This window comes from Hyalella azteca, unplaced genomic scaffold (assembly GCF_000764305.2).
Source record: "Hyalella azteca isolate HAZT.00-mixed unplaced genomic scaffold, Hazt_2.0.2 contig3869, whole genome shotgun sequence".
Lineage (NCBI taxonomy): Eukaryota > Metazoa > Arthropoda > Malacostraca > Amphipoda > Hyalellidae > Hyalella > Hyalella azteca.
The window spans coordinates 68,762-81,333 of NW_025934101.1; the positions used below are offsets into that span (position 1 = coordinate 68,762).

Consider the following 12,572-nt stretch of genomic DNA (forward strand, 5'->3'; position numbering starts at 1 on the left):
GCCATATTGTCGCCATATTTTTGCCATATTGTCGCCATATTGTCGCCATATTGTCGCCATATTGTCGCCATATTGTTGCCATATTGTCGCCATATTTTTGCCATATTTTTGCCCTATTGTCGCCATATTTTTGCCATATTGTCGCCATATTTTTGCCATATTGTTGCCATATAGTCGCCATATTTTTGCCATATTGTCGCCATAACGAGACAACAACACACGTATAATTCTCAGTGCAGCTATACACTCATAGAAACCAGAGAAGGTTTGTCCAAAACACGATGCACTTTTTACCCGATTTTCGTGTCCGTCTGTCTTAGTAAAAGTCTGTCTTTTCGTGTCTGTCTTAGGCTTCGTTTCGTGTCTGTCTGTCTTAGTAAAAGTCTGTCTTTTCGTGTCTGTCTTAGGCTTCGTTTCGTGTCTGTCTGTCTTAGTAAAAGTCTGTCTTTTCGTGTCTGTCTTAGGCTTCGTTTCGTGTCTGTCTGTCTTAGTAAAAGTCTGTCTTTTCGTGTCTGTCTTAGGCTTCGTTTCGTGTCTGTCTGTCTTAGTAAAAGTCTGTCTTTTCGTGTCTGTCTTAGGCTTCGTTTCGTGTCTGTCTGTCTTAGTAAAAGTCTGTCTTTTCGTGTCTGTCTTAGGCTTCGTTTCGTGTCTGTCTGTCTTAGTAAAAGTCTGTCTTTTCGTGTCTGTCTTAGGCTTCGTTTCGTGTCTGTCTGTCTTAGTAAAAGTCTGTCTTTTCGTGTCTGTCTTAGGCTTCGTTTCGTGTCTGTCTGTCTTAGTAAAAGTCTGTCTTTTCGTGTCTGTCTTAGGCTTCGTTTCGTGTCTGTCTGTCTTAGTAAAAGTCTGTCTTTTCGTGTCTGTCTTAGGCTTCGTTTCGTGTCTGTCTGTCTTAGTAAAAGTCTGTCTTTTCGTGTCTGTCTTAGGCTTCGTTTCGTGTCTGTCTGTCTTAGTAAAAGTCTGTCTTTTCGTGTCTGTCTTAGGCTTCGTTTCGTGTCTGTCTGTCTTAGTAAAAGTCTGTCTTTTCGTGTCTGTCTTAGGCTTCGTTTCGTGTCTGTCTGTCTTAGTAAAAGTCTGTCTTTTCGTGTCTGTCTTAGGCTTCGTTTCGTGTCTGTCTGTCTTAGTAAAAGTCTGTCTTTTCGTGTCTGTCTTAGGCTTCGTTTCGTGTCTGTCTGTCTTAGTAAAAGTCTGTCTTTTCGTGTCTGTCTTAGGCTTCGTTTCGTGTCTGTCTGTCTTAGTAAAAGTCTGTCTTTTCGTGTCTGTCTTAGGCTTCGTTTCGTGTCTGTCTGTCTTAGTAAAAGTCTGTCTTTTCGTGTCTGTCTTAGGCTTCGTTTCGTGTCTGTCTGTCTTAGTAAAAGTCTGTCTTTTCGTGTCTGTCTTAGGCTTCGTTTCGTGTCTGTCTGTCTTAGTAAAAGTCTGTCTTTTCGTGTCTGTCTTAGGCTTCGTTTCGTGTCTGTCTGTCTTAGTAAAAGTCTGTCTTTTCGTGTCTGTCTTAGGCTTCGTTTCGTGTCTGTCTGTCTTAGTAAAAGTCTGTCTTTTCGTGTCTGTCTTAGGCTTCGTTTCGTGTCTGTCTGTCTTAGTANACTTTATTGTTATAGAGTTTTAAATATATTTAATATTAAATATTAAATTTTAAATATTTTTAAATAAATAACAAATTTAAAATATAGAGTTTTAAATTTGTTATAGAGTTTTATTGTTAGAGTGTTTTAAAAGTTTTTTTTATTTGTATTTTATTGTATCAAGTGGTTCATCCTGACACACTTTTGCATGTCAGAATTTGGACAATGTGTGCCATATATTTCTTTGAGTGTTGAACATGACCATTTATGGGGTAATAGGGGCAATAATTGGGGGCCATAAATAACAGACAGACAGACAGGGGTACAGACAGACAGGAGTACAGACAGACAGGAGTACACAGACAGTAGTACAGACAGACAGACATTTACAGTACATACAGTAGTACAGACAGACAGACATTTACAGTACAGACAGTAGTACAGACAGACAGACATTTACAGTACAGACAGTAGTACAGACAGACAGACAGACATTTACAGTACAGACAGTAGTACAGACAGACAGACAGACAGACATTTACAGTACAGACAGTAGTACAGACAGACAGACAGACAGACATTTACAGTATACAGACAGTAGTACAGACAGACAGACAGTCTTTAATTTAACAAAAAAGCAAAAATTTTCAATTTTTTAACCCACAAAATCGATCAAAATTTTGAATGTTTTGAAAGTTTCCTGAGGAAGGAGCTAGCGGGGCACCACACTCTGCTAAATTAGTGGGACTTTGTCTAATTACCGACGCACTTCTTGCCCTTTGTATATGGGTCATCCTGACACAGTTTGGCAGAAAATGTTTCAGGATGACGTGGGTAAAGTGGGTCACTAATTAGACAATGTGACCCATTCGTTCACTGAGTGTACATGCGGGCATGGCAGAATTAAAGCGAGATTACGCATCGTTATTCCCAAGCATCAGGGCAGTGATAGGCTAACTATACACCATGGTGGCCATAAATTAATATGAAACGCTAATGTTATTCCTACCGAAAGTCTGAGCTGATATCGAACGATCAATTAATGGCCAGATTAGAAATGATGCCTGTATTTACCAGCACCTGACCTGAACCAGAAAAAACACAACACCTGCTCAAGAAGGTCAAGAAAGTTAGTTCTTACCTCGTAAAAGTATTTTGTTGGATTCTTTTCCATGCCGCATCCTCGGCCAACTCTCTCTCCGTGCTTGACATTTCCTCTTCTTCGTCGTCTATTTCTTGTTTGGTTTTATTTTTGCCGTACCGGTGGTTAGGATTAGGAGGACACGCGACACTGTCACCTCCACCAATGCCAGAAGGCAACTGGTCGTGGTTGTGACTGTCAACCGATGTCATTCTGGTGTCGTCGCGCTTCTGGCACCGTAATATTTCGGAGTTACCAAACACTGCCAGATAATTTAATACCAACTGATATCTTCTTTATTAATTAATTTTATTATTAATCACTTTCTTACGCAATCCAAATTATATATAATAATTAAATTCAAATCATTAACACAGTTCGAATTATTTATTTTGATTAAATTCAATTCTTTATTATTAATCACTTTCTAAGATACCAAACACTGCCAGATAATCTAACACAAACTGATATCTTCTCTATTATTAATCACTTTAATACGCAGTTCAAACTATTTATATTAATTAAATTCAAATCATATCATGATGTTTCCATTCACTGATCTTCACAACACGGATTACGACTTTTAAAATCTGTGGAGAAAGAAATTTAAAAGACCTTGCATTCTCATAAGAAAAAATAAGAATAAATATGAAAAATTCACACTAGAAACTGCAAAAATTAAAAAAATTTATGTCTGATCTAAATTTAAAATAAATATAATGGTAGATTAAAATTATATTGTTGCCATATATCGCCATATTGTCCAAAATGACGATGGTTTTCATCCAATCGAATGCATTGCAGCAAAAAAATGATGAAGAAAACACAACATTTTTAAAGGCAAACATTTTCCCGTAAACAAAAGTGAGTCAAAGAAAAAAAAGTGCGAAAGTGAGTCAAAAGAATGGGATGGAGTTAACGGTTAACCGTTGTTAGGTGCGGGTTAAAATGTTATTGTGGTTAAAGATTTATACGGCTAGAACATTAATACGGTTCAAGATTTATACGGCTAGAACATTAATACGGTTAAAGATTTTACGGCTAGAACATTAATACGGTTAGAGATTTATACGGTTAGAACATTAATGCGGTTATAGATTTATACGGTTAGAACATTAATTAAATAATAGCTTTCTTATTTAATAAATATTTATTTCTTCATATAAGATATTCTATAATATACATTATATATCTTATTATAAATATATTATATATCATATATACATGATATATTTCATTATATACACTATATAAATTGATATATACATAATATATCATATTATATATATTATATACATAGAATTTTTTATTAAATACAATATATATACTATACATATCATATTATATACATGAAATTTTTCATTATATACAATATATATTTTCTTGCATACGTGATCACTGAAGATAAGATAAAGCGAGGGCGGAGCTGAGATAAGAGATAACGAGCCTGGCGCTACTGCAGTGCAAGATACGAGAGATAAGAGATACGAGACAAGCACGAGAGATACGAGACAAGCACGAGAGATACGAGACAAGCACGAGAGATACGAGATATCATTATATATGTTTATATACATATATTAATATATGTTTATATATATTATAATATATATCAATAAAATATATGTCATTATATAATATAAAAGACTATAGAATAGCTATACTACGATAGAACAGGTGCTATATATATACATCAGGTACATATATGAACAACAGGTACTATATATATATATATATAAGAGATGCAATATATATAAGAGTTACAATATATGTACAACAGGTGCTATATATACAACAGGTATTATATATATATAATATATATAATAATATATAATAATATAGAGGTACAATGCATGCAATAAGTACAATAGCAGAGACGCAGGTAGCGGCGCAGTCTGCGTGTCATCCGCGTGGCCGGATGCGGTTATCTCTGAGCCTGCGGACTGTCGGTGTGACGGACAGACGGACAGACTTACAGACGGGTCAAGTTGCAGACAGACTTACAGATGGGTCAAGTTGCAGACAGACTGACAGACAACTTCCCTACATACCGGACAGAGAAGCAGACAGACAGGAGGTAATGGCAGACTAATAGCTTTTCTGGCAGACTGTGAAAGTAAATGTCATTTGATTGAAGGACAGACTATATATGACAGACTATATATGGCAGACTGCGGTACCCGTGCAAACATTTTCGATCTCTGGCAGAAAATATTCGAATAATATATTTATAATTATTTTTTAGTGCTATAAAAATGCACTATTGTGCTCGCCATGTCCGTCCGTCCGTCTGTCTGTCCGTCTGTCCGTCCTTCCATTACCTCAAGTTTCTGTCGACAAGAAAATGCGCTCTCTGTCACTCATTGCAGTGGATACTGAGTTATATTTATTTTATATTGTATATAATAATTTTGTACGTATGTCATTCCAAATTTCATTTCACATTGCACCTTGTAACTTGAAAATGGATGATTGAAACATCCGAAACGTCGTTAACGAAATAAAAATGTTCACTGGTGCTTTGATTTTTAATTTACCAATTCAAACGAAAAATATTGTTCAACATATTGAAAAAATGAATTAGAAAACTGTCAATAAAACAAATTCACCGGTATTCAAAACCTGCAATATACATTATTTATATTCACAGATTTTTTCGTACTGTTATGTTAATTATATTAGGCTGAGTGTGAAATATCACCTGCTGTTAAGAATATTATTTATTTATACTTTCTACATAACCTTCTTGACTCTCCAGGTTCTTCTTTTCTTTAAGCTTTCTCGTGGAAACTTTGAGTAACAACAAACCAAGAGGTTAAATTTCGATTGAATGTTTAATGATGATTGAATTTAAAAGCTTAATAATCGATAATATTAGTAAACACCGCGTAATATCATTGATGAAAAATAAAACTTAATAAAAGAAGTGAAAAGATCAATAGGTAATTACTTGACGCACTTTATTGCAGTCTCTCTTACAAACGCGAGTCATAGAAAACGATAGATCATACGTACGGGGACTGAAGCATTTCATGTAGACACAAGCGTTCAAGTAGACAACAGTCAAAAGTCAATAAAGTGTTATTACTCTACATATCTAAAAAAAACTATGTACAATAAATTATACATTGTTCTATATAACTAAATACAATTTCCCTCATTGATGTTTAAAAAAATAAATTACTGACAAAAAATCTTCCGTAAGAAAAAACATAAAAAACCATTTGAAAACCAATGAAAAAATCGTCTAAAATTTGCAGTATTATTTCTCGTCATTAGTTATCGATTTATCTTTTTATCGATATCTTTTATCTTTATATCTTACTTTTTTATCTTTAGTTATCTTTTCATCAATAACATATTATTTTATATACTGTTCAATAAAATATTTTAGCAAATAATCACCCAAGACTTCATGCATGAGGCGAATCTTGAAAATCATGATTAAATTAAAGTTTCAAAATTGAACGTAAACGCATTTACAACTATTATTATCTCATTTAAATTAATTTTGAATGCGTATACATTGAATATTATCTTACTTAAAGTAATTTAAGTAATTTTTTAAGTAAATATTATCTGTTTTAGAAATATTGAAGAAATATTGAATACTGTTTTAAGTTAAGTAAATTTAAGTAAATATTATCTGATTTAAAGTAATTTTGAACGCATTTACAGCAATTATTATCTCATTTAAAGTAATTTTGAACACAATTAAATTAAATTAAATTAAATCGTTAAATTAGTGCCTGGTGTTGCCTGTCGGGGGGCCGCCCCCCTACAAGGCAGCGCGACGTATGGCCGTAAATGGCGGCCGTGAACGACCATAAACCGACCATAAATGGACGAGGATAAGACGACCATAAACGGCCAGCCGGGCCCCATATATGGGGTGTGCAGCGCAGCTAACACATGCGTCCCCACGTATGGGCCCCACTCCCCGACCCCCTGGGCCCCACTGCTCTCCCCACGACACCCAGGGCCCCACTGGGCCCCCCACGTGACATGCTCAGAACTAGACACTAGACATGCTCAGAACTAGACATGCTCAGAACTAGACATGCTCAGAACTAGACATGCTCAGAACTAGACATGCTCAGAACTAGACACTAGACATGCTCAGAACTAGACATGCTCAGAACTAGACATGCTCAGAACTAGACATGCTCAGAACTAGACATTTCACAGACTGTATTTCACAGCACCCAGTAAGATTTCAGCCAGAAAAAGAAACTTCAGTATTTCTAAACAAACAATGTGTGTAATGTTTCTAACAATTATATATATCCATTTTATTATTAATAATATAATCGTATTTACAGCGACGCTGAAACTTGTAAAAAAACACGTGATTTTCAGTTATTATTAGGTAAACGTTCATAATGGAATTTACTCCCACGCGCAACACATCCACCCTCACCGACAGCCCGCAGGCAACTGACGTCAACAGATGTCCGTGACCAACTGGCGAGGCTGACCTCTGGCGGGTGCCGAGTGTGACTCACACAGCCTGCAATCTGTCTCTCAAAATCCTCGTATAACTCATAATTTCTCATCAAATATATACTTATATTTAATTATATAACAGATATACTAATCATGTTGTTTTTTAGAAGATATAATTGCCTAATAAAATGTTAAAGAAGCTCTCAAACTTTCGTTAAAGCTCAAGTTTGGTAAGCATGTTTGACCGGCCTTGAGGGGGTGGCGGGGGTAAAAGCTGTTCCATTGTACACGAGTAATGTACAGATGTATACTATACAGCTGTGGTGTGTACATATGTACCATGTATATATCTATTGTAATACATGTACTTATTCATCACTTTGGAAGGTATTCAGCACGATAATGTCTTGGAATTTACATAAATGTTTGACTGTGGTTATGTTTTGGGTACAGGTGCGGGGTAAACGGATTGTGCAACTCTGGCAGTGAAAGCAGCGTCCGAGTGTCGTATTTTTCCTTCGTATATCGTATTTTTTTTTCGTATTTCGTATTTTTCGTATTTTTCTTTCATATTTTCTGCCCGCAAATACAAAACTCAAATGAAAATAATTTAACTGAAATTTTTTTTATAACTGAAATTGGAAATTATTTTCGAATTCATGGATAATTTAAATGAAAAATATTTTTTTACATCTTTAATGTGTAAATATTTTAATTAAAAAATTTTTTATAACTGAAAATGGAAATTATTTTCGAATTCTTTAAATGAAAAATATTTTTTTATTTCTTGAATGATGAAAATAATGAATTTTAGGATTTTCGAAGAATAAAAATAAACAATTCCTATGTAATGGCAATAGATAATCGTTGGATAATGGAAAAGAATTTTTTTAATATCATAACTCAATGAGTTCTGAGTTTTTAAATACAAAATCAAAAAAACTTGTTGGTCTGTAAAATAATGAATTCTCGGAAAATTTTGCGGCCGGACTCGCGGCCGGTCTCCAAATTCAGTGAACAAGAAATATCTCCAAAATTAATGAACGAAACTCGATAAAACATTTTACACGTATTTATTAGGACCTAACGGTGATGTTTAGCTCGTGGAAATTTTTTGGATTTTGCCTTCGTTCGCGAGTTATTTTTCAATTTTTAATCATTCGTGCTTTAAACAGCAATACGTGCTTAAATTCACAGTGAACATGAGATTTCTTCTAAAATAATTAACAGATTTTAGCAAAACTTTTTGTATGAAAACCTAACCTTCCAACGGTGTTGTTCAGCTCATGACAATTTTTTAGATTTTTCCTTCGTTTGCGAGTTTAGATTTTTACTTATTCGTAATTTAAACAGCAAAACGTGCTTAAATTTGCGGTGTACAAGAAATTTCTTATAAAACTTTTTGTATGAATACCTAACCTTCTAACGGTGTTGTTTAGCTCAAGAAAATTTTTCAGATTTTTCCTTCGTTTACAAGTTATACGGTTTTACGTATACGAGTCTTGGTCAATGCAAATTTAAAAATCGGACTGGGGATAGCCGGTTATTTCTCCGTACACTGTTAGAAAAATTACCGTTAACGGTATTACCGGCGTTAACGGTATTACCGGCGTTAACGGTATTACCGGCGTTAACGGTATTACCGGCGTTAACGGTATTACCGGCGTTAACGGTATTACCNTGTCACCGTTTTTATTCTAATTTAACACTAGAAATCCGTAAAACATCTGATAAAAACGGCGAAACAGTTTATTTTCACGGGGCGACCGGCCACTAGAATGCCGGTGGGACCGTTTTTTGACCGTTTTTTCTGACAGTGTATATCCCTATAACTCGCAAACGAAGACAAATATAAAAAATTGTCTCGAGCTAAACATCACCGTTAGAAGGTTAGGTATTTATATACAAATTTTCATTCAAATCTGTTCAGTATTTTAGAAGAAATTTACTCGCGTACGAAAGCAAAATCTAAAAAATTTCCATCTGGTAAACATCACCGTTGGAAGGTTAGGTATTTATATACAAAAGTTTTATTCAATTCTGTTCAGAAGTTTATAATAAATTTCTTGTTTACTGCGAATTTCGGCACTTATCGCCATATAAATCACAAACGAAAGTGAAATCGAAAAAATTCTCATATTTCCTGCCCGCATAAACAAAACTCAAATGAAAATAAATTAATTAAAAAATTTTTTGGAACGGAAAATGGAAATTATTTTCGAATTCATGGATAATTTAAATGAAAAATATTTTTTTACTTTTTTAATGATGAAAATAATGAATTTTAGGATTTTCGAAAAAGAATAATGAACAATTCCAACGAAAGCAAAATCCAAAAAACTTTTCAAGACTTAAACATCACCGTTAGGTCTTAATGAATAAGTGTACCAAGTTTCATCAAGCTACGTTCATTAATTTTGAAGATATTCATTGTTCACTGAATTATATTTCTTGTTCACTGAATTAGGAGACCGGCCCCAAGTCCGGCCATAAATTTGTCCGAGACTTAAAATAATAAATATTTTATATTATTTATATAAATATATATCATATATATTTTATAAATATATAAAATTTATATATTTATATTATCTATACGCAGGCAGTGGTGGACGCAGGCAGCGGTATAAAGCCTATTGGTTAACACGACTCTCAGACAAATTAATGTGCCATATTGACCAAATATCAACACAGTTTCTTCACGTAGCACTGATGCGCCTCATTCCGGGGTCTATACTTTCGAAAAAAGTTAAGAGATCGTAAGTTCATCAGCCAATCATTGACGGCCTTTCAAGCAAAATCCACCAATCATAGACAAGAAAATAGAGCGTAAGTACTTACGTTCACTTAATCACAGACAAGAAAATAGAGCGTAAGTACTTACGTTCACTTAGCGAGTTTTGAAATTATAGGCCCAGATTGCCGCTTGGAAAAGAATTCAGGCTCACGGTCCCGGTGGTGCCAATGGCATTTGGACCATCAAGATTGACCGGCTGGACCATCAATTGATTGAATTTTTTCATCAATGAAGATAATCCATCACCGAAATGCACATTTTTAAAGCTAGTTTTAGTATGTTGATAACATGTTTTTGTTTGAGCATAGGGACATTTTTCCGCTTCTTGTACTTGAATTTCTTCGAGTCATGCAATATCTAACGGATGCGTCGTGCTGCCACATAAACTCCAGGGGCCAATATTATAGAAACAGAGGTAGCGCCAGCTTTGGAAGCCTCTGAAAACAGTCGCCTAAGATCCCTGTCGGTTAATTTTGGGGTTGGTCCAGGGACCTTACTTTCAAAACTCGCTAAGTGAACGTAAGATTAAGTGAACGTAAGTACTTACGCTCTATTTTCTTGTCTATGATTGGTGGATTTTGCTTGAAAGGCCGTCAATGATTGGCTGATGAACTTACGATCTATCAACTTTTTTGAAAGTATTGGCCCAGGTGCATTTCTTGATCCGTAACCGTCTGAAGTAGCAAAAAGTGATTGTACAACGGTTTTTGAGTGTTTTATTTCCTTTGTGATGTCCCGTTGGCTTCTACCGTGTTTCGCATAGGCCAAAATATGCGCCTTCTCGGCCTCTGTGAGTCTTGTCCCTTTTGGCATCTTTTTTACTTCGAAATATTATAAATGAGGACAATGAACTACACCAGAACTACAACAGAAGTACCCTAAATGGCGAAAATCAGGATATTCTTCACGTTTCTGTACTTTTTAACGTGAAAATATAACAGAAGTATACTAAAATGAAGATAAACCCATTATGGTCTTTTAATCATTTCAACCTAGATTTTTCTAATTTTCATAATTTCTTCTCATATATTAAAAAAAATTATTTCGTATGGCGTTGGAACCGTTTTTAAACGTAGTTTAACCTCGCATAATTAGAATCCAGTTTTTTTAAGCACTAAAAAATATTCAGAAAAAAAACTGGACGGTCGTATAGCAGTTTCCGCCACTGTATGCCCATAGGTTTTTCCTAGGTATTATAAAATAGTGCTCTTCCCTAACAAAATTTCGAGGTGGGCGCGACTCATCATTAGGGTCCACCCAGGACTCGGGGAGCGCGTAAATCAGCTTCTCAAAGACAGCCTTGAAGACCCCTAACAAAATTTAGAGCCGAGGGCGGCTCTGGATTAAGGAACGCCTAGGACTCGGGGTGCGCGTAAATCAGCCGCTAATGACCGCCTCGGCTCAGGGTTTGAATGGCAGCCTCTGGGCAGCTTGCTAGCTCGGTATGACTCGGCTCGGCCAACCATTGTCATACTCTCAGGCGACTAAAAAGTCGGAAAGGAGTTTCTGACTAGAAACTTATTTCGATCGGTTGGCCAAGCAGACCCAGTGTAGTGTTAGCCATTTTTGCAACTTTTATTTTGTAATAAAATAATAATTTACCTTTACCTTGGCAACACCGTTAGGAAGTTAACGTCGCGCACACAATTTTCTCGTTGATCATTATCGTTTGGCTGATCCCCGCTGCAGATACGCACGTTGCCAAGGGTATTATTATTTACACTATTTTTACATATCTTAATACTTATATTCAAAGCCCACCTTGTCATTCATTTTCACTGCATTAAAATCTCAAGTTGCAGACTAAAAAGACCCCTAACAAAATTTAGAGCCAAGGGCGGCTATGGATTAAGCAACGCCTAGGACTCGGGGAGCATAGTCCACCGCAGCTTCCATGCATATGTCCGCTTTTCGGTCTACATTCCGGTCCCCGAATCAGACAGCTACAAGCGCCTGGTCCTTATTCTGCCAACTCTTGCCCTACTCTCAGGAGACTATAAAGTCGGCCAGGAGGTTCTGACTAGTCGCTGATTGCGATTAGTTGGTCAACCTCAGTCCCCTCACCAGGCTCTGGTAGCCGTCTGAATCGGGGATCGGAATGTAGACCAAAAAGCGGACATAGAGAAGCTGATTTACGTTCGGTCCGAGTCCTAGGCGGTTCCTAATTCAGGCTCGCCAGGCTCGCCAAATTTTGATAGGGAAGGGAGTTTCTGACCAGGGGCCATACTTTCAAAACTGGCTAAGTTAACGCAAGTAATTACGCTCTATTTTCTTGTCTATGATTGGTGGATTTGGCTTGAAAGGCCGTCAATGATTGGCTGATGAACTTACGACCTCTTAACTTTTTTTGAAAGTATATGGCCCCTGAAACTTATTTCAATCGGTTGGCTAAGCAAACCCAGAACAACTTTGCGACGACTGTAGAGACTATATTCGGCCGAAGTCCGGGAGGTCCCCAATTTTGATAGGGTTATTAGGTTGGTCTAAAATCTAGCATTATTTAGGTAAGTGAGAAACGATGTTCTAGTAAGGTTAATGAAGAATAAAACTCTTACTAACTTTTGAAACATGAACTCTTATTAGGTTACTGAAATCCAAACCTTTATCAATTTACTGAATAAGCAACATATTC

General features: G+C 35.9%; 1 protein-coding gene across 1 annotated transcript in view; it reads right to left on the reverse strand.

The window, feature by feature from the left end:
• LOC108666170 (filamin-C) overlaps positions 1-2,970 on the reverse strand; it is a gene marked incomplete at its 3' end in the record, with an annotated part of 68,931 nt that extends 65,961 nt beyond the window's left edge. Inside the window, exons 1-2 of the mRNA XM_047879808.1 lie at positions 2,698-2,970; positions 2,637-2,641 (exon numbers count right to left, since the gene is read on the reverse strand). Coding sequence (XP_047735764.1) covers positions 2,637-2,641; positions 2,698-2,909 — 217 coding nt within the window. The remainder of the gene's footprint in view (positions 1-2,636; positions 2,642-2,697) is intronic.
• Positions 2,971-12,572: the final 9,602 nt, after the last annotated feature.